This window comes from Sciurus carolinensis, chromosome 3 (genome assembly GCF_902686445.1).
Source record: "Sciurus carolinensis chromosome 3, mSciCar1.2, whole genome shotgun sequence".
Taxonomy (NCBI): Eukaryota; Metazoa; Chordata; class Mammalia; order Rodentia; family Sciuridae; genus Sciurus; species Sciurus carolinensis.
In genome coordinates, this window is record NC_062215.1 from 183,518,068 (window position 1) to 183,538,742 (window position 20,675).

At 64.3% G+C, this 20,675-nt stretch overlaps 1 protein-coding gene across 1 annotated transcript in view; it reads left to right on the top strand.

Annotated features, from left to right (window-relative positions):
• The window catches only part of LOC124979566 (kinesin-like protein KIF1A), a gene marked incomplete at its 3' end in the record, with an annotated part of 64,743 nt that overhangs the window by 36,760 nt on the left and 7,308 nt on the right, over positions 1-20,675 (top strand). The window contains 18 exon segments of the mRNA XM_047543923.1: positions 460-535; positions 1,490-1,568; positions 2,917-3,059; positions 3,471-3,497; positions 4,597-4,808; positions 5,741-5,820; positions 6,107-6,182; positions 7,994-8,073; positions 8,394-8,500; positions 9,321-9,404; positions 11,119-11,299; positions 11,371-11,443; positions 11,542-11,635; positions 12,305-12,453; positions 12,786-12,827; positions 12,829-12,965; positions 15,272-15,409; positions 16,093-16,353. Coding sequence (XP_047399879.1) covers positions 460-535; positions 1,490-1,568; positions 2,917-3,059; positions 3,471-3,497; positions 4,597-4,808; positions 5,741-5,820; positions 6,107-6,182; positions 7,994-8,073; positions 8,394-8,500; positions 9,321-9,404; positions 11,119-11,299; positions 11,371-11,443; positions 11,542-11,635; positions 12,305-12,453; positions 12,786-12,827; positions 12,829-12,965; positions 15,272-15,409; positions 16,093-16,353 — 2,039 coding nt within the window.

A 20,675-nucleotide genomic window follows, 5' to 3' on the forward strand; every position in this document is an offset into this window, starting at 1 on the left:
CTCTGCCACAGGGTGGCGAGAGTCAGAAGGGCTCCTGCCCAGGGGCGAGGGGAGGGCCGTCCATCAACCGAGGCTGGGAGCTGGCCTCTGGAGGGCAGGGGACTTGGGGGAAGAGGGTGGCGCATGCCCCGTGGAAGGGGCAGGGCAGGGTGGCCGAGGGCAGCGGCCTGAGTCCACCATGCGAGGCCTCTCCCTGGTCAGAGGTTGCTGGTGGGCTTCCAGAGGGAGGATGGGCTCAGATGGGTCCCTCGTGGGACGCAGTGGCCAGTGATGCCAGCACTCTGGGCTTGGGTCCAGCTGAGGGGCCCAGACACAGGAGGGCTGGACGGGAAGGGCCTGAGGCTCGCTCAGCGAGGAAGGGCCAGCAGAGGAGCCCGGGCCTGTGGGCCCTGCCCCGCCCCTGCCCCGGGCGGCTCTGCGCTCCCTCCCTCCCGTCCCCTGACCCCGAATGTCCCACAGAACAAGAAGAAGAAGAAGACAGATTTCATCCCCTACCGAGACTCCGTGCTGACCTGGCTCCTTCGTGAAAACCTGGGTGAGGACCGACCGCTGGCCTGTCCCAGGCTCTGTGTCCTGCCCTGGGCCGTGCCATCGCCCGCTGGGGAGGTGCCCGGCCACCAGGCCTCCCGCCCTGTGGGGCCCAGGCTGCGGTGCCCAGAGGGGCGGCTGGCCGTGGACTGCTGGCTCCTGGCCTCGCTCAGCTGTGCGCAGGCAGGCAGCCCCTGGCTGCCAGCTCCGCACCCCGTGGCCAGCCAGGCCTGTCCCCAGCTAGAGCGAGCAGCCGTGCCACGGCGGCTCTGCAGGTGGAGGAGCGGGCAGGTGGGCCCCGCTGGGAGGGGACAGGAGTGTCACAGGAACTCGTCCTTCACCCGGGACAAAGCCAGGCCCAGCTTAGCCCCAGGGAGGGGCAGGTGGAGACCCGCCACCCTTCCTGGGGCCTGGTGTGGCACTGTGCTGGGCCTTGCTCCCTGTCACCTCCCAGTCCCTGTAGGGATGCCCCGGGGAGCCATGCCCAGGATATGGCCCCAGGACACAGGACCCGGGGCCACACAGGCAGGACTGTCCATCCAGCCTTGGCGCACTGACAGGTGGTGTCCTGAGGACTGGGTGGGACTGCTGAGGTGGCCCTGATGGGACATCCTCTCCATGAGGAGCCGGGGCACCATTGCTGTCCACAGGAAGTGGAAGTCTATCAGACACACCTGCCCCGGCAGGAACCCAGTGTTGCGCACTGAGATAGGCACTTCAGACGGAAAAGCAGGCTCGTGGAACCTGGGGCTGAAAACTCTAGAGGCCTCCACATCCACTCTGGGCGATGGGGAGGCCTGAAGATCACAGTGGCCTGGGCAGGAGCAGCGGGAACAGCTGGGAAGGACACGGGGTCCCCCTGGGCCTCAGCCTCCTCGTTTATAAATGCAGGTGGGAGGGAGGTGAGACGACACAGGAGGCCGAGAGCCTCCGAGGGCACAACCTGGCTGTCCCCCTGCAGGAGGCAACTCGAGGACAGCCATGGTGGCAGCGCTGAGCCCTGCGGACATCAACTACGACGAGACCCTTAGCACGCTGAGGTGCGTTCCAGGGAGACCTGAGCCCACCCTGGGGAGGGATGGTCCTTCCACCAGGTCAGGGCCTCCATGCGGGAGGATCCAATGGGGACTCCATGAGGCCAGAGGTGACTGTGAGTCCTGGGCCCTCATAGGCCTGTTCTGCCCGCTGAACATTGAGGCCCTAGGCCAGGCAAGGTCCCTGCACACAGGCTGGAAGGACTGCTGGCTGCTGTGGGCATCAGGGGTTCCAATTAGCAAAGGAGGCAGGGGTGACCCTGGGGGACACTGGGCCTGTTGAGGCTGCTGACTGTAGGTGACATCCTGGGGACAGTGGGCCTGTTGTGGCTGCTGACTGTAGGTGACATCCTGGGGACACTGGGCCTGTTGAGGCTGCTGACTGTAGGTGACATCCTGGGGACACTGGGCCTGTTGGCTGCTGACTGTAGGTGACATCCTGGGGACACTGGGCCTGTTGAGGCTGCTGACTGTAGGTGACATCCTAGGGACAGTGGGCCTGTTGAGGCTGCTGACTGTAGGTGACATCCTGGGGACACTGGGCCTGTTGAGGCTGCTGACTGTAGGTGGCATCCTGGGGACACTGGGCCTGTTGTGGCTGCTGACTGTAGGTGGCATCCTGGGGACACTGGGCCTGTTGAGGCTGCTGACTGTAGGTGGCATCCTGGGGACACTGGGCCTGTTGAGGCTGCTGACTGTAGGTGACATCCTGGGGACACTGGGCCTGTTGAGGCTGCTGGCTGTAGGTGACATCCTGGGGACACTGGGCCTGTTGAGGCTGCTGACTGTAGGTGACATCCTGGGGACACTGGGCCTTTTGAGGCTGCTGACTGTAGGTGACATCCTGGGGACAGTGGGCCTGTTGAGGCTGCTGACTGTAGGTGACATCCTGGGGACACTGGGCCTGTTGAGGCTGCTGACTGTAGGTGACATCCTGGGGACACTGGGCCTGTTGTGGCTGCTGACTGTAGGTGGCATCCTGGGGACAGTGGCCTGGCCTTTCTTGGCTCTGGCTCCTGGGTCCCCCTGCTCAGTGGCTGGCAGCCCGGCTGCTCCCTGGCTGTAGTGTGAGCGGCTCTGCACACTGAGCTCTGACGCACACGTGCCACCGTCGCTTAACGAGCCTGCCGGACGTGCCCCTCCCCCAGGCCAGGGCTCCTGGTGCGAAGGCCTCACTGTGGGGACAGCACACCCCCTGTCCCCACTCCCCTTTGGGTTTGGTGTCCTTAAGGGGGCGAGGAGGGGCTGGGTGACCCCACCCAGAGACCCCCCCTGGCCACTGGCCACACAAGTCACCCCCGGTGGCCAGTGAGGAGTCAGAGTGAGCCTAGCCAGCCGCCCCTCTCCTGCCCAGGTATGCGGACAGGGCCAAGCAGATCCGCTGCAACGCCATCATCAACGAGGACCCCAACAACAAGCTGATCCGCGAGCTGAAGGACGAGGTCACGCGCCTGCGGGACCTGCTGTACGCCCAGGGCCTGGGGGACATCACCGACAGTGAGTGCCCAGCCGCTGTCCGGGCCTCGCTCACCTCGGGCCTCCTCAGGCGTTGCCCCCTCTGCTATGTCCCCGGCCTGCTGGTCATGTCCAGGGCTGGGCAGGGGTGGGACACTGCTCAATCCCTGACCCTGCTCTGCGTCCCCTGACCACCTCTGGTGGGAGGCCCCGAGTGTTCTGGCCTTGGGCTGGATGGAGGTGCATGTCTGGGTTTGGAGCTGGCCCAAGCAGGCCAGAGATGGCTTCCGGAAAGCCCAGCAGGCCCCAGGGCCGGGGCTCGGCGAGCCCTGTGTCCGCTCTGAGCACCCCCACTGTGTGCTGCGGCCGCCGCCCTCGAGCGGGGAGCCGGCCTCTGGAGACAAACTGCTCTTGTTTCTGTCTTTCCTTCCCCACGCCTGCCCTCCCCTGTAGCCAGCACTGTGCCCGGAGGACCCAAATGTGTGTATTCCCCACGCCGCTCGGCTTCCCTGCTTCCAGCCCGGCGGGGCATAGGGCAGCACGGGCTGGGAGGGCAGGTCCCGCGGGCTGGAGGCGGAACCCATGGCCTCCTCGGCCTCCCCTGTGTGGAGCCGCAGCCCCTGGTGCATTTCTGGTTTGCTCGTCTCTGCTGGAAACAGGCAACAGGGCGTGGGCTGTAGCCCAGGCCTTCTCAGGCCCACGTGGCTGAGTCAGGCCCTCTGACCTGAGCTCCGAGGCCAGGGCGGTCAGAACGTCAGTGCCCCAGACCAGGAGGGCCGAGGGCTCGCCTCAAGCTGTCCTGGTCAGGTCTGCCTCTGCCCAGCTGTTTCTCCCGCTGCTCGCACGCCAGGCCCTGACGGGAAGCGCTGAGGGTCTGAGTCCCTGGCAGTGCTGTGCAGCGCTGCCCAGCGGGTCTTCTCTGGCCCTGGCCTGGCTGCGTGGGATTGTCCCCCGACCCTGGGTAGAAGGCCGATCCTGGCGCCCTCCCCAGCGCTGCCCCGTGCTGGCTGCTGTCTGCTGTGTCTGCTTCTGCCGGGCCCTGGGCTCCCCAGGGAGCAGAGCCCGACTCCTGGGCTCGGGAGGAGGGGCTCCTCAGGAGGGCTTCCCGCTCGCCCTCCTCCAGATGGTCTCTGGGCCCACGTGGTGTTCAGCAGGCTGGACGGTTAGTGCGTCCTGACCCTGCAGCTCAGGGGCATGTTGTGGCCCAGGAGGGGCTGGGAGTGGGTGGCCACCTACAGAGAGGGTGAGGGTGAGCAGAGGGGGTTGTGGGGGGCACAGGAGCCCCTGCGCCTGCTGCAGAGGCCCCAGGTGCAGGTGTGTGGAGCCCAGAAGGCCCGGGGGGGGCTGGACAGAGCAGAGGGGTGTGGGCACTGCTGCCTGGGGGCCTGTGGGCCTGCCCGTGCCACCTGCACCAGGGCGCTGGCGAGGGCTGCGGGCGCCTGCGTGTGCTTGCTGGCCGCTGCCTCGCCGTGGCGTGGTGCCTGCTGCTCGCTCCCCTGGCCCTCCCTCGGCTTCGTCCCAACGGCGTCTCTCTTTTCTCTCCCTCCCGTCTGTCCCCTCGCCTCCCCTCCTGCCTTAGATGTGTCGGACCTTGAGAACAATAACCGTAACCGTGGCAGGCCCGAGTTGAGTCAGGTCCCTGACGCTCTCTCCACAGTGACCAACGCCCTGGTGGGCATGAGTCCCTCGTCCTCACTCTCGGCTCTGTCCAGCCGTGCGCCCTCCGTGTCCAGCCTCCATGAGCGCATCTTGTTTGCTCCAGGCAGTGAGGAGGCCATCGAAAGGCTGAAGGTGAGGGACAGGCTGAAGTAGGCAACGCCGGGTAGACGGTGGGTGCCAGGCTCCGGGCACAGGGTGAGCTGGAGAGGTGGTGGGTCTGCACCTGGGTGCGGCCAGGCCCTGTGCTCCCCGGGCCCCGGCCTCCTCGCAGGGCCAGCTCTGCAGCAGCAGAGTTCTCAGTGCCCACCCAGGTCAGCCGAGGCCTGTCCCCAGCCCACCCCATGTGTCCAGGCATCATTAGGCTGCACAGGATCTGGCCAGTGTGCAGATATGCTCTGGACAGAAAGTGCCCCCAGCACGACCCCGGGGTGGAGCCGGGGTGGCCTGGGCCCCAGTGCCATTGTGGAGGAAAGCCCTGGGCAGAGCTCGCTGCACCTGGAGGCAGGAGCAGGTGCCTGGCCAGGAGCTGGGCTGGGCAGTGCCCGCGGCAGACAGCCCTGCCCTTCCCAGCTCTGCTGCAGCTCCGGTGGTCTTGGCAGGTGGGGCAGCTCTGTGTCCTGGAGTGGCACTCACAGGGGGCTGTGTCCAGGTGCTGAGCCCTCCAGCTCAGTCATCGGGACCTGCGATGCCGGCCTGTGCAGGGGTGTGGCCAGGCCGAGGGGCTGAGGGCTCAAGGCCCATGGCCCGAGAGAGGCTGGTGGCAGAGGCAGTGTGTGGAGGCGCAGGCCCGCGGCCTGCATGCCTGCTCGGGGCTTGAGGGTCCCGGGACGGGTGGGGAGGACGCTGGCGCTGGACTGGGCGTGCCATCGCGCCCTGGGAGGGGAGGCTGGCTTCCTCCTGGTTCACCGCCCTCCCCATCTCTCAGCTGTGCCCAGAGGAGAGACTCGTGGCCCTGACCCTCCAGAGCCGGGTCCTGGGCGGGCCAGGAGCTTGCCTGGGCTGCTCTCCCAGCCCTGCGAGTCTGCGGCCCAGCCCGGGACCTCACCCCGCTCCCCACTCCCCAGGAAACCGAGAAGATCATCGCAGAGCTCAACGAGACCTGGGAGGAGAAGCTGCGGCGGACGGAAGCCATTCGGATGGAGAGGTGAGAGGCAGGACGCTGGGGCCTGGGGCACAGCCCAGGCTCCCGTGCCCGGGACAGACCGTCACCTCAGACCCAGTGACCACAGCTCCCATGGCCCTGGTCACTGGCCACAGAGGCCTGACAGACCTGATCCCTGGGGAGCGTGCACAAAACATTTGGTCTCACTCACTGACCAGACAGGACATGGCCTGGGAACAACTGAATGGCTCTGAGCCATTTGGTCAGGTGGGCTGAGGTCAGTTCTGGAAGCTTCTGCGACTCTGCTGACCCCAGGTCTGTCCCCCAGGGAAGCACTGCTGGCCGAAATGGGCGTGGCCATGAGGGAGGATGGTGGCACCTTGGGTGTGTTCTCTCCCAAAAAGGTAGGAGCTGGGCCCAGGTCTGAGGTGCTGCCCAGGCAGGGTGGCCGTGCCCTTGGTGGAGGCCAGAGGGGTTCCTGGGAGGAGGGAGGCGGGGCAGGCTGTCTGACTGGGCATTGGGATGGCCTTTCACTCACAGCGGACTTCCTTCCTGTGGACTGGTCCCCTGTGTCCTCACGGCGCCGAGGCCTGGAGCTTTGGGGCATCAGATAGGTGCCCAGTTGCCTGAGGTGTGAACTGAGTCCCTCAGGGACAGGCTGAGTCTGGGGAGCCAGGCCCCGCTGGCCACCTGAGCCGTGTGGGCCCACCCTCAACCTGGAGCCTGTGCCTCTCAGAAGCCCCTGGCCCTTGTCTCCCGGGCAGCCTCAGACTGGAAGGGCAGCCTGTGTGCAGCAGGGTGACCAGGGGCCACCTCCAAGCTGAGGAAGGGCTGCTGTGGGGAAGTGCCACTTGCAGCCTGCCCATTCCCATCTGGGCGACAAGGGGCAGGCTCTTTCAGGGTGGCCGCCCTGGGCGCTGGCCTCTCTGGACTGGGCCCTCCTGGGCCAATCATCCAGTGGGAGCTCAGGAAGTGTGTGCAGGCCTTGGGAAGAGAGCCAGGTGGTGGCCAGGCCACCAGACCACCACAGGCCCTTCACGGCAAATGCACAGGAGGACTCTGGAACCACCCCAGCGAGAAGGCACCATGTCAGAGACCTCGCCCGTCTCCCCTCCCAGCCCTGGCTCTGGGCTGTCCCAGGCCGAGGCAGGGCCCACTGTGATCCACATCCACCTCTGCCGGGTCCAGCGACCTTGATGCTGCCAGCGTGTACCAGGGGCCTGGTGGAGGCACCAACCTTCAGGGCTGGGCAGGCCAAGGTCCGACTAGGGGACCAGCACGTGCTAAGGTCCAGAGGCAGGAGTTCCTGGGGGAAGTGCAGGCAGGGCCCATGGTGCCCGATGGGCCGTACTCCCGACCTCCTGAGCAGGCTCTGCTCTCTTCCAGAGGGGACTGTCCCCTGGGCTGTTGGGAACGCGGAGGTTGGGTGTACCCTTAGGAGACTAGGTTCCCAGAGTCCCTGGCTTTGTTGACGGCCCTGGGAATGGAGCGCAGACCGCCTTAGCCCTTCCCGGGACACAGCCCCTCTCAGGGATGGTGGGTGCTGTGTCCGATGGTGGCCTCTCCTCCTGCCCTGGGTGCTGGTGGGCACACTGTGCGGTTCACAGCTGGGGTGGGAGTGGCCTGTGCGGTGTGCCCAGCCTGAGCCTCTGCCCCGGTGCAGGACCTTGGCCTGGGACAGCTGGGGATGGCCTTCCTGAGCTCAGGGAGGATGGGGTGTCCAGGGAGACCCCTGGGCCAGAGTGGAGCAGGCACTGGGGCAGGACCACACTGGGCGGGGCCTGCAGGACGGGCCTGGGGACAAGCGGGTTGGGGCAGAAGGCAGCGCAGACAGGCTTGGTAGGTGGTGGGCGTCACCTGGGATCTGGGCTGGAATCTGGTGGGCCTGGGGTGGGGGAGTGGCCGCCAAGGCCCAGGGGCTCTGTGGGGATGCCCTGCACAGCCTCTGTGCTTCCTGAGGGCCAGGTCCCCGCTTTCTGAGTCAGAGCCTTGGCCGGGGAGACCCGCCGAGTGGTGGGGAGGGTCCGGCACCCTGCAGGTCCCTGCTGGAGGCCTTGCCTCTCCCTCTCCCCGTCCTGTCTGCCAGATGGAGGTCACTCCCGGGAAGCCAGGCTGGGGTGCAGGTGGTTGGGTGCCTGGGGGGCTTGGCTGGGGTGGCCCGTGCTGGGCTCCTGCTCCTCCCTGTGAGGTGACCGTCCCTCTCCCCTGCGCTCAGACCCCACACCTTGTCAACCTGAACGAGGACCCGCTGATGTCTGAGTGCCTCCTCTACTACATCAAAGATGGCGTCACCAGGTGGGTGCCAGGGCCCGGGTGGGCAGGGAGCGGGGACCCCTGCTCCTGCCAGCTTGTGCCACCCACAGAGGGCCACCAAGTTTGTCACTTGCACTGGCAGTATGCTGCTTCTGAACTGACCCTGTGGCCCCTCAGGGCTGTGTGCACCCCAGTGCTGTCCAGCCCTGGGGTCCTGTCGCCCCACAATGCCCTCCCTGGGCATCTCCCAGAAGATCCCACCTGGGCCTCCCCGAGGCTGTGTGGGCACAGGCGGGCCAGTGGTCGCATTGTGGATGTGCTGGACCTGCCTGTGCTGCTGACGGCCCCTGCCCCTCCCACAGAGTGGGCCGGGAGGACGCTGAGCGGCGGCAGGACATTGTCCTGAGTGGGCACTTCATCAAGGAGGAGCACTGCGTCTTCCGGAGCGACTCCAGAGGAGGCAGTGAAGGTAGCGCTTCCCGCCCTCACCCCGCGCTGCTGACCAGGCCGCAGTGGGCTCTCTTGGGCCTCAGCCATGCATCTGGGCAGAACGTGTGTCCAGACCCTTGGAACCGCCTCGGGGACAAACCCTCGCGTGCTCGGGGCAGGGCCTGGTGCCTCCTGTGCCTCAGGTGCTCCAGGGAGCCCAGCCTCTTGGAAGACTGGGGGTGGAACATGGGCTGTCCACCAGGGCCGCTGGGCAGGAGGATGGTGAGCCAGGAGCTGTGAGCCCGGTCCAGGGTGGAGAGCTCTTTAGGGACTGTCCTTCCTGCTGGCTATGGAGCTACCTTCCCCTGCTCGCCAGAGGCCGCCCTCCAGAGGGATGCATTGGCGTCCATGGCCTGAGCTCAGGGCAGCTCCCACAGGGGTCTGGCCTGCAGATCTGTGGGTGGGCTCACTGTCCACTTGGCTCTCCCCTGTTTTGTCCACAAAGCCTCTGTCCTCTCCAGTGCAGGGGGGTGGAGCCAGAGGGCTCTGGGATACCTTGGGGACAGGTTAGCCATTGTGTCTTATCCATGTCCACCCAGAGACCTGGGCAGGACCTGGGCAGTGGAGCCCAGCACAGCCTTGCAGCCCTGCCTTGGGCACACACAGCTTCCTCTTGGAGGTCACTTTCCTCCTCCACTAAGATCGGCACCCCACCCTCCCGCCAGGCTCTTCTGAGGCCAGAGGAGGTGTTGCCAGAGGTCAGACTCTGGCTCTCAGGAAGGAGAGGGTCTTGGTGGGGCCGCGGCAGGCTGCGCTTCTGAAGGGACGATCCCTCTAAGTCACCTTCCTCCCTCTTGTAGCCGTGGTGACCCTGGAGCCCTGCGAGGGGGCGGACACCTACGTCAATGGCAAGAAAGTCACAGAACCCAGCATCCTGCGGTCAGGTATGGCCAGGGGCAAGAGGGGCCATGGGGTAGATGGCCTCAGGGGAAGCCCTGTCCCCATGCCCAAGTCACCCTTTCTCCATGTGAAGCCCCCCTCCTGGGGCACAGCCCATGCCCAGCAGGTGGCAGCTCTGCAGGGCTGCGGGCTCCTGACCAGCTCACGAGCCTCCCCATGCCCCACCCTGGGCAGCTGAGGCCTGAGCATCAGGACCCGAGGCCTGAGCAGAGGGCCCGTCTGCATGTCGGGACCCCACAGTGGGCTGATGCTGCTGGGAAGGGTCCAGAAGAGACTCCTGCCCTGGCTCAGGATGGACCCCTGGGGGCTGGGCACAGGGAGAGGGCTGGAGGACAGGAGCGTGGCCAGGCTGTGCAGTGCAGAGTGGTCAGTTGATGCAGGGTTGGCCTGGCGTCCAGAGTGGGCATCCTGATGGCCCTGATGGAAAGCCAGGTGCACACAGCAGCCTGTTCTTCAGGGGACAGCAAGGATGATCTCGCTCTCGCCTGAGGCTAGAGTCTGGGGAAAACAGAAGCAGGGGGCACAGCGTAAGGCAGCTGTGGTCAGGGCATGACTGAGGGGCACCCATGCACATGTAGGGGGATCTGGTTCAAGGATACGGCCTAGGTGAGTGTGGAGGCTGTAGGCCAGGGAGGATTAAAGCCCCGGGCAGGTAGCAGGCTGGAATCTCCCGGGCAGGAGATGACTCATGGTATAACTTCCTCTGTCTGCTGCTGTGGCCTTCAGCTGATTGGGTGAGGCCCACCCCCACTATTGAGGACTCTTACATATGATCAGCTGGTGGCAGACGTTGATCACATGGACAGGAACACCTCCTAGACCACTGCGTGGTTGAATCGCTGGCTATAACCTGGCCAAGTTGACACATTCAACTGGCCTTCACATTAACTGGCCAGGAATGAGCTCTGGCCGGGAATGAGAGGCCCCTTCTGTCCACCCCAGGAGAAGGGATGTGGGAGGTGACCCCAGCCTCTGGCTTCCACCCTGCCTGTACCCAGAGTTGCCAGGACTCTGAAATCCTGCCTTTGGGTCCCTAAGGACACTTTGGAGGGACATCAGGATGTCTGGAACCCACGGGTGCCTCCTCAGTGGGCATGGGCAGTTCGGACAGACAGCGATCACTGTTTCCTGGTCATTTCAGGGTTTGCTGTGCTGTCCATGAGCCTTGGGCAGGTCCTGGACCGAGAGGGGAGGTCTTGGCTTGGGGTTCCCTCACAGGGTCTGAGCCTGGCTCTGTGTGGCCTGAGGACAGGGAGGACAGAGGCAGTGACTGGCTGAGGGCGGCCGGGTGCTGGACAGGGACTGAGGAGGGCCTGCTTGCAGACACTGGGTCTCAGGTGAGGGCAGAGCCTGGGGAAAGTGAGACCATCCAAGAGCCCACATAGGCAGGACTGTCCAAAGCCAGCAGGCGCTGCCCCCAGGGCCCAGCAGATGCCCTGGGTCCTGAGAGTGTCCAGCACCGGTGTGGGTGGGCAGGACTGCCCCAAGGTCAGCGTCCACAGCAGCACCACACCCGGCACTCGAGGGAATGTCCTGCCGTGTGCACAGGGGACGTGGGGCCAGAGTGGTCGCTGCTGCACTCTGGGGACACGAAGGCGCAGGGAGGGCCCGGGGTGCTGCGGCCCTCTTCCCCCAGCTGCCTCCCGCCACGGGGCCACTGAGTCCTGCAGTCCCCCGAGGCTACCGCTCGTCCCCCAGGAAACCGCATCATCATGGGTAAGAGCCACGTGTTCCGGTTCAACCACCCGGAGCAGGCCCGTCAGGAGCGCGAGCGCACGCCCTGTGCGGAGACGCCCGCGGAGCCCGTGGACTGGGCCTTCGCCCAGCGCGAGCTGCTGGAGAAGCAAGGCATCGACATGAAGCAGGAGATGGAGCAGAGGTGAGGCCGGCACCTGCCCGCACCTGCCGGCCGCCCGCTGGCCTCCCGCACTCACCTACTGCCCCTTGCAGGCTCCAGGAGCTGGAGGACCAGTACCGCCGGGAGCGGGAGGAGGCCACCTACCTGCTGGAGCAGCAGCGGCTGGTGAGGGCGCTGGGGGGGCTCTCCCTGCCCTCTGCTCCCCGGCCCCCTCCGCAGGCCTGCCTCGCCCCCGGGGCCTGAGGCCTGGCCTGTCTCCACAGGACTACGAGAGCAAGCTGGAAGCCCTGCAGAAGCAGATGGACTCCAGGTACTACCCGGAGGTGAACGAGGAGGAAGAGGAGCCGGAGGACGAAGGTGAGGCCAGGCTGGGGAGGCAGCCAGGCCAGTGCAGGGGCACGTGGCCCTAGGGCCAGCGGCCTCCATGCCCTGGGGAGCGTCTGGAGGCGGGCTTCTGGAGGCTGGCAGCAGCACTGGGCACAGGTGCTGGCCTGGAGGGGTGGTGACCAGGCCCATGGGGCAGGGCTGTGCATCTGCCTCACCCCAGGACCTGTGGAGACCAAGGGCCACTCTGCCCCCTGCAAGGCCACTCCGGAGCACCTGGCCTGCTCTCCTGGCTCCTCTCCCGAGGGCCCCGAGCCCCACTGCTGGCCTGCACGGCCTGTGGCTGTCCCTGGCGGGCTGTACCCCAGCCCCTCCTTCAGCCTCTCAGGGACCCCGCCCTCATCTTGGGGGCACCTGGCCTTCCACAAGGCTCACTGGGCAGGTCTGTCTGCTGCTTTCTTCCTTCTCTTTGGAATCAGGGACCCGAGCGTGGAGCCCCAGGCCAGGCCCAGGCTAATCTGGGGGGGCCCAGCCCTCCTGCCAGGCCAGCTGCCCCTGGACTCTGGGGGAATGACCTTTCCGTGCATACTGGGTGCAGGGCCAGCTTGGCCCTCCCACAGCACAACTGCCGCCTTGACCTCCCAAAGGTCGGGTGTAGCGGGCAGTGACCTTCCCCCGATGACCGTGTGGCCTCTCCCACAGTGCAGTGGACTGAGCGGGAGTGTGAGCTGGCGCTCTGGGCCTTCCGGAAGTGGAAGTGGTACCAGTTCACATCCCTGCGGGACCTGCTCTGGGGCAACGCCATCTTCCTCAAGGAGGCCAATGCCATCAGCGTCGAGCTGAAGAAGAAGGTGGGCACCCACCCTACTGGCCTGTCCTGCGTCAGGGGCCTTGACCTGTCCCCTCAGAGCCCAGGGTGGGCAGAATGGCCCTGCTTGATCTGGGTCCCAGAGTAGGCAGCGGAGGGAGGTTCTGGGACTGGCCGACATGGACAGCTCGCCTCCACTCGGGGAGATGCCGGCCAGGAGGGCAGCAGGAGCAGGACCTCGGTTGTGCCGGTCAGGGCTTCAGCGCACTGTTGTGGGGTGTTCAACCAAGGTCCCTGAGGTGGAAAGGATGCCCTTTTGGGGACCTGGTTCCACTGACCAAGTGTCTGACATTTGACCTCTTGCACTGGCCACAGGTCCAGTTTCAGTTTGTCCTCCTCACGGACACCCTCTACTCCCCCGCTGCCGCCAGACCTACTGCCCCCAGAGGCCGCCAGAGACCGAGAGACGCGGCCCTTTCCCCGCACGATTGTGGCTGTGGAGGTCCAGGACCAGAAGAACGGGGCCACCCACTACTGGACACTGGAGAAGCTCAGGTGTGGCTGGTGGGCAGCTGAGGTGGACAGTGGGCTGGACCTTCCTCTGGGACAGAACCGGGGCCAGGCTCAGCTCTCGCACTGGCACCCGGGGTCCCCTGACTCTCCTCACGTCATTCTCTTAAGATGGAGGGGAAGAGTGAATGGAGCCGCCTCATGGACTCCGTGCCGTCCCACCATGCTGTGGTCAGGCAGGAGAAGCACACTCTGGTGTCTCCTTGTAGAGGAGGGCGGACGAGGCCACAGAAGCCATGACAGTTCTTCTGGACGGTCCTATGGGCCAGTGGGGCACCGGCCAAGCACAGCTGGGCCCAGAGGGTGGGCTCAGTGTCTGCAGGGCAGGGAGGGAGGGCAGGGCTCTCCTGTAGCTGGGTCCCCTTCCCGGCAGGGCCTCCTTCCTGCAGCCTGGCCTCCTGGCCCTGCAGACTCGCTGGTCTGTGCTCCGTCGTCCTCCAGGAAGGTGACCACATGAAAAGGCAGGAGCAATTGCCGCTGAAGGCAGAGTGGAGCGTCCCGCAGCTGCTAGAAGCAGGATGCCCACAGGGCATGTCGGGAGCAGGAAGGCCAGCGCTTCCGAGCGGCTCCCTGGAGAGCTTCGGGGCTCTGGGGCAAGGGCTGTCCCTCTGCTGCCCCTGCCCGGGTGATGTGGGGCGGAGGGTTGGCTTGGCAGGTGAGAAACCAGGCAGGGAAGAGGCCCTATGGACTCGAGGTCATTCAGCTTGTATGTGACAGGTGGGCTCCAGGAACCGCTGGGCTGGGGAGCCCTTCCTGCCAGCAAGCCTCCAAATGTGTCCAGACATCAGAACACGGAAGACCAAAGATGCGATTGATACACACACTCATGGACACTTTCCCTTCTCATACAGTTCACACACGGTGCACACACATATAAACCTACACACATACACAGACACATACATATGCACACTGGTAGACACACGTGTACACACACTGATACACACACAGGTAGACACACAGTGGTAGACACTACACACAGGTACACACACAAGACACCTACACACAGGTAGACACACACTGGTAGGCACTCACTGATGCATACACTGGCAGACACACACACACACACACACACACACTGGTGCACACTCCTTGCTACACACACACACCCACTGGCACACTGGCATGTACACTGGTGGATACACCCTCACACACTGGTGCACACTCGTGATCATGTAGGTGCACAGGATGCACACTGGTGGATACGCACTCGCACACACTGGTGCACACTTATGCAGGTGCACAGGATGCACACTGGTGGATACACACACACTGGTGCACACTGATCATGCAGGTGCACAGGATGCATACTGGTGGGTACACAATCACACATGCTGGTGCACACTGATAGTGCAGGTGCACAGGATGCATTCGTGGGTACACACTCACACACACTGGTGCACACTCATGTCGTGCAGGTGCACAGGGTGCACACTAGTGGGTACACACACTGATGCACACTGATCATGGAGGTGCACAGGATGCACACTGGTGGATACACACACACACACACACACACACTGGTGCACACTCATGATCATGCAGGTGTCCAGGAAACACACTGGTGCACACTTGTGATCGTGCACATGCCCAGGTTACACATTGGTGGGTACACACTCTCTCTCACACACACACACACACAGGTGCACACTCATGATCGTGCAGGTGTCCAGGATGCACACTGGTGGGTACACACATACACACACACACGCTGGTGCACCCTTGTGATCATGCAGGTGCACAGGATGCACACTGGTGGACACACACACACACACACACACACTGGTGCACACTCGTGATTGTGCAGGTGCCCAAGGTATTCAGGCTCCACACCAACTCTGCCTGCTCCAGGCAGGGACCATCTCCCAAGGAGGAGCACGGTGCTGAGCCCAGAGCCCTTGTGTCTGTGCCCCAGGGCACCATCCACGGCTCTGCAGCTCACAGGACAGTCCTGAGAACACTGCCTTAGCCCCTGCCCCCATCCCTGCCTCACCCATTCCTTCTGGGGCTTTGGGCTGTTTCTGAGCTTCGGCGATGGCCTCTCCCGCAGACCCCGCCTGTGGGGTCCTGCGCTTCCCAGGTCGCCCACGAGTTCTTGGGCTCAGGAGGGCGAGTCTGCCTGTCTAATTGCAAGTGCGTCTCCTGATGGGTCTGGGGGTTTCCGTCAAGCAGACCCCCTGAGCCTGGTGGCCTGAGCCTGGTGGGCAGGCGACCGTGCAGAGTGGGCCAAGCCTGCTCTGCGGGCAAGGCCAGTGACTGCTGGCCCGGGCCCACACTGCTGTGCCCCGCAGGCAGCGCCTGGACCTGATGCGGGAGATGTACGACAGGGCCGCGGAGGTGCCCTCCAGCGTGGTGGAGGACTGCGACAACGTGGTGACTGGCGGAGACCCCTTCTACGACCGCTTCCCCTGGTTCCGGCTGGTGGGCAGGTGGGCGCCTCCTCCCTGCCCCAGCGCAGCATGTGAAAGAGAGAGGGCCGTGGGCAGAGCGGCCTCCTCCCAGGCCCGGCCCCCACGGCCCTGGTCCTGACACAGGCGGAGCTTGGCTCTGCCGTGTTCTGCCCCTGGAGCCCCCTCAGCCACTCACCACACACTTGCAGGCCACAACTCGGAACCTGGGATGGGCTGACCACTGCCACCCGGCACAGCCTGTGTGGGACTCCCCAGCAGCTAGGGCCTTGGGCAGGTGTCCCAGGTCACTGGTGTCTGTGGGGTGGGAACGCAGAGGCAGGGCTGTGTCCCCGAGCCCTAGAGGCCCTAGAGACCACCACCACCTTCCTGGTCTCCAATCTTGGGTCTGTCTGTGCCCAGCCTCTGACCCCACACAAAAGTAGCATTCTGAGATCCTTACGAAGGCCTTTGCAATGCCTGGCCAGGACCCCTATTCTCAGTCACACCTGTTGGTGCCTTCCAGAATGTTCTGGAGACTTCCAGCTGACCACATGTGTGGTTTGCTCCAAGCCAGGGGCTGGGGTGGGTTTCTGGTCTTCATCTTTTGAAGCGGCGTTCTTGGTGGTGTGCGTGCTTGGTCTGGGCTCACACAGAGTGCCCAGCGCCGGCCTCCTGCGGGTAGCTGGTGTTAACCTCTCTCTGTCTTGTCGTACTAACCTCAGTTCAGTCATCTCTGGCTGCAACAGCTACCCTCTTCTCAACACATGCATGAGCGAGCGCATGGCTGCTCTCACCCCCTCCCCCACCTTCTCGAGCCCCGACTCCGACGCCACCGAGCCTGCCGAGGAGCAGAGCGTGGGGGAGGAGGAGGAGGAGGAGGAGGAGGAGGAGGACCTGGAGGACGACGTCTTTCCGGAGCACACGCTGTGCGACGGCCGGGACCCGTTTTACGACCGGCCCCCCCTGTTCAGTTTAGTAGGAAGGTTGGTGAGGTCAGCAGAGAGCATGCTGGGAAGGAACCAGCTCTTTTGCACAGGAGCACTGCTGTGGGCACAATCGGGCGTCAGGGCATGACCCCGGACCCTCCCGGCCAGGGCAGCGGAGGGGCCGGCCTCCTGAGGAGGGGCCCCAGGGAGCTGGGGCTCCCTCGTGTCCCTGTGGGCACTCCCATCCTGGAGAGGAATGCTCTGGCCCAGAGGGGCAGGGCTGGGTGCAGCTGGAGGAGAGGCAACCCCGGAGCACAGCGTGGCCACAGGCTCACAGCCCTGGATCCTGGCAAGGCGGCCTATTTCACAGAGGCCGTAGGAACCCTGGGAACTAGCTGTGCTCTGGCCCTGGTGCCCAGGTTTCACCCTGTAAGTCCATGTGCAGGGCCTGAGGTGAGGAAGGGCCACCCCCGTGGGTGCCCTGTCTCCCTGTGCTGGAGTCAGCTTGTCCCACTGAGGCGGCTTCAGCCTCTCCAAAGGAAGGCAGCTCCCTGCGTGTGCCTAGGGCCGCCCTGTTCTGGGGAAGGGAGCAGGCTTGGGGGCCAGGCCAGGCAAGAGCCCTCTCCACTGCCCCACACCAGGGCGCAGCAGGCCTGCCTCTGTGCAAAGGTGAGGGTGTTCTCCCAGGTCGCCATGGTGAGAGACAGGCCCAGGGCCCAGGGCCCCCATGGAGCATGCCCTTTGCAGACAGTAGCTGGTCATTAAGGTCTCCCAAGTGGAGGAGTGGCCAAGGTCAGGAGGTGGAATGGAGGCTGTGGGGAAGCCCAGACTTGCTGCAGAGGTCCCAGCTTGCAGGTGAATCTGGCATTATGGCAGGGGTGGAGACAGGGGGCTGGGACGAGGAGACTAGGCAGGGGAGCTGCCTAGTGCAGCACTCGGGCATTTGGCTCCTGACACGGTGCAGCCGTAGTCGACCTCCATGAAAAGGTATGAGTCACTTAGCAGCCTTCCTTGAAGTTAGACGGCTTCCTTGGGCCAGGCGCTTCCAGAAGTCTTGACCCCAAGGCTGAGGGCACCCTTGCAGGTCAGGAGCTGAGCTGGGCCCCCCCGCCCCGTCCTCAGGCGGAGGAGATGGCAGGAAAGCCCAGCTCGCCTTTGGAAGGCGGCATGTCCCCATGGCCCATGCTGTGGACTTGCTCTGATGAGTTTGCCCTGACTGTCACCAGCTGGCCTCAGGTGATGAGCCGGACACAAACAGGGCGTCTCCCTCCAAGATGCCTGGGCCTGGGCCTCCCTTTGCTGGGCCCGAGTGCTCCAGACAGGCTTTTCTCACCAAGCCCCAGGCCGTCAGGCTGGCCTCCTGCTCCTGCTGGCTCTGGGAGTGGCTCCGGGTGTCAGGTAGGCACGGTCAGGGCGTGCAGGGACGAGGACGGGGAGAAATGGGGTGTGGGGCTCTGCAGTCTCAGCCGGAAAGAGCTGGGTCCTTCCAACGTTCTTTTCCCCTCTGTGGATCTGAGATCTTACAAAACTGCCAAACGGAACAAAGTCATCCGTGAGAGGCCTGGCCCTTGCCACGGGGAGCTCTGTGGCGGCCTTCGTTTGGAGTCACCCCGATCTTTTTGGTTTGGCAAGAATTGGCTTCTCCCGCAGCAGCTGTGCAGGCCCCTGGGAAGGGCCCCACCGTGGATTTTCCTTTATCCTTCCGGTAGCTGCTGGCTCTCTCTCCAAAGCTTAAGCAAATTGGGTTGCCCACTCTCGCCCCTCTGGAAAGGCTTCCCTGGGTCCCAGCATGCGTCTTGCACCTCACCAATCTGTGGTTAGCACTGCCTCCTCCCTCCGCCTCGCCACCTCGCCGCCCCACCCCTGCGTTTCAGTCTGCTTCAAGGTGCTCTTGCCTCTGGGCAAGGCCCCCACAGCCACAGCCAGGGGCTCTCCCATGTCCAGGGTCAGGACTCTGGGGGCTCTGCCTCTGGAGGTTGGCTGCCCAGTGACCTGGGGATGTGGTTGGGTTGGCGTCCACTCCCAGGCTGAGGAAGTGGGCCTGAGGACTCTAGCTTCCTCCGCCCGGACTAGGTGCCTCCGGAAGATGGGACACAGACTTCATGGGTGATGTGGTGCTGCAGAGAGAGGAGGGCAGCTGAGTGCCTGGGCATGTGGGGGGGCCTGAGGCTCCAGGGCAGTGTCCAGCACTGGGTGATGAGTGCTGAGCCAGCAAGAGGCAGGTGTCAGCTCTGTGTGTCCCAAGAGCCCTCAGCTCCTGTTCCAGGGGCTCTGTGCCCAGGCCCCTCAGCCCCTCTGGTCAGTGTGTCTATGAACGGTGTTTCTCAGATCCTGAGGGCAGCTGGCTATGCAGCTGGGTGTGGCAGGGCCATGGCCGTCAGGGGCAGGACTAGGGCTATTCTCTGGTCCCTAGAGTGCCTGCTCTGTCAGATTGCCCAGCACCAGGAGGGCAGAGGAGACGAGACCTGGAGAACTGTCCCCACTGGGCAGAAGCACAAGGGCCTCAGACATGGGGCTCTGGGGTCCAGTACATCTGGTCCCATGGCTTCAAGCTCCAGGTGCGTGGGCTGGATGGGGTCCCCATGACAGCGGGGGACAGGGTCTTTACGACTCAGTTTGTGCCCCTTCAAGGCTAGTGCAGCCACTGGGGGCGGCTCGTGCAGGGCCCTGGAGGTCTGATCCAGGTCTATTCTAGCTGAGTGAGTCCATCACCATCTCCCGATGGACAGGCAGGGGACTGTGGGTTGGAGAGAAGAGCCCAGGTGCCCCTTTGCCAGAGCACCAGAGATGTTGTTAGGTATGCCTGGTCCCCACTAAAGCCCTGAGGATGCTGAACGGGACCACGGGGTTTGGAGAAGATGCTGGAGGCTTTGTCCAAGACCCCAGTGGTCTTTTTGATTGTTTTACCCCAGACCTCCAACCAAGAGGTCCCTGAGGGCCCCATCCCACAACCCTGCCTACCTGCAGGTCACTGCCAGTCTAGGGACCTCCTGCAGGTCACTGCCAGTCTAGGGACCGCCTGCAGGTCACAGCCAGTCTAGGGATCGCCTGCAGGTCACTGCCAGTCTAGGGACCGCCTGCAGGTCACTGCCAGTCTAGGGACCGCCTGCAGGTCACAGCCAGTCTAGGGACCGCCTGCAGGTCACTGCCAGTCTAGGGACCGCCGCAGGTCACAGCCAGTCTAGGGACCTCCTTCAGGTCACTGCCAGTCTAGGGACCGCCTGCAGGTCACAGCCAGTCTAGGGACCGCCTGCAGGTCACAGCCAGTCTAGGGACCTCCTTCAGGTCACAGCCAGTCTAGGGACCTCCTGCAGGTCACAGCCAGTCTAGGGACCCGCCTGCAGGTCACTGCCAGTCTGAGCCTGATGCTGTGTGTTCCAGCGGATCTGAGGTGCCAGCTCGGACCTCGCTCCATTTTGGCACCCTAGAGAAGACCCAGCCAGCTGGAGGGAGACCTGCCGCTGTGTGGCCGCACTGGGAACTAGCCTTCCGGTGCTGGAGGTGCCAGCTCTCCAGCCCCTCCCTGCTCCCAGGGTGCTTGCCCTGAGCCACAGACGCCTTCTGGGTAGTTTCTTCCTTGGGTCTTTGATTTGGTGCCTAGGGGACTCGAAGGGCCCCCCCCCCCCAGGTGACCTCTGGGAACCTGAGCCAACAAGATGGCACATTGTAGAAACCCCCCTGCCCCCTACACCGCAGTCTGCAGGGGTTCTAACAGGTTTGCAAGTGGCCAGTTCCTGCAGAGATCCAGAGCAGGCCTGCTGGCTGCAGCCTGGCCATGTGGCCTGGGCAGGGACCTTGCCTTGCCCAGTTACCTCCATATGCACCACTTCAGACCCCCAGGACCTGGCCTTTGGGTACAGTTGGGGAGCGTCAGGCAGTGGTGGCCACAGGACCTATGAGCTTTCCAGGTGGAAGGCTTCTCACTCAGGTGTGGTCCTGGGAGTCCACAGGTTTGTGGGTCACTGCTACGGTGATGTGTATTTGGTCAGCTCCAGAGTCCAGGCCCTGCTGGCTCCCAGCAGCCCCTACGGAATTGCTCCAGTCTTCCAGGGAGGCAGCCCAGGGCTGGCCAGGAGGCTTGGAGGTAGGGAGCTGCTAACCCTGGCTGGGTGGCCCTGAACAGCTGTGCAGCTTCTTCTAGCAGTGTCCTCCCCTGGCACACAGTGAAGGTGGCCCCAGGCTGTCCCTGCGTCTTCCACAAGGCAGCTCCCCCTGACTCTGGAGCCCTCCTCTGGGTTGTCCTCAGGGGGGCACTGTGCTGCAGAAGGAGGGGCCTGGGGCACAGCCAGCAGCCCAGCCTCTGGAAGGCAGCAGCACCGTCCCATCTGTGGCCTACTTTGGTGACTCTCCATGAAGGATGTGAAGCAGGGACACCCAGA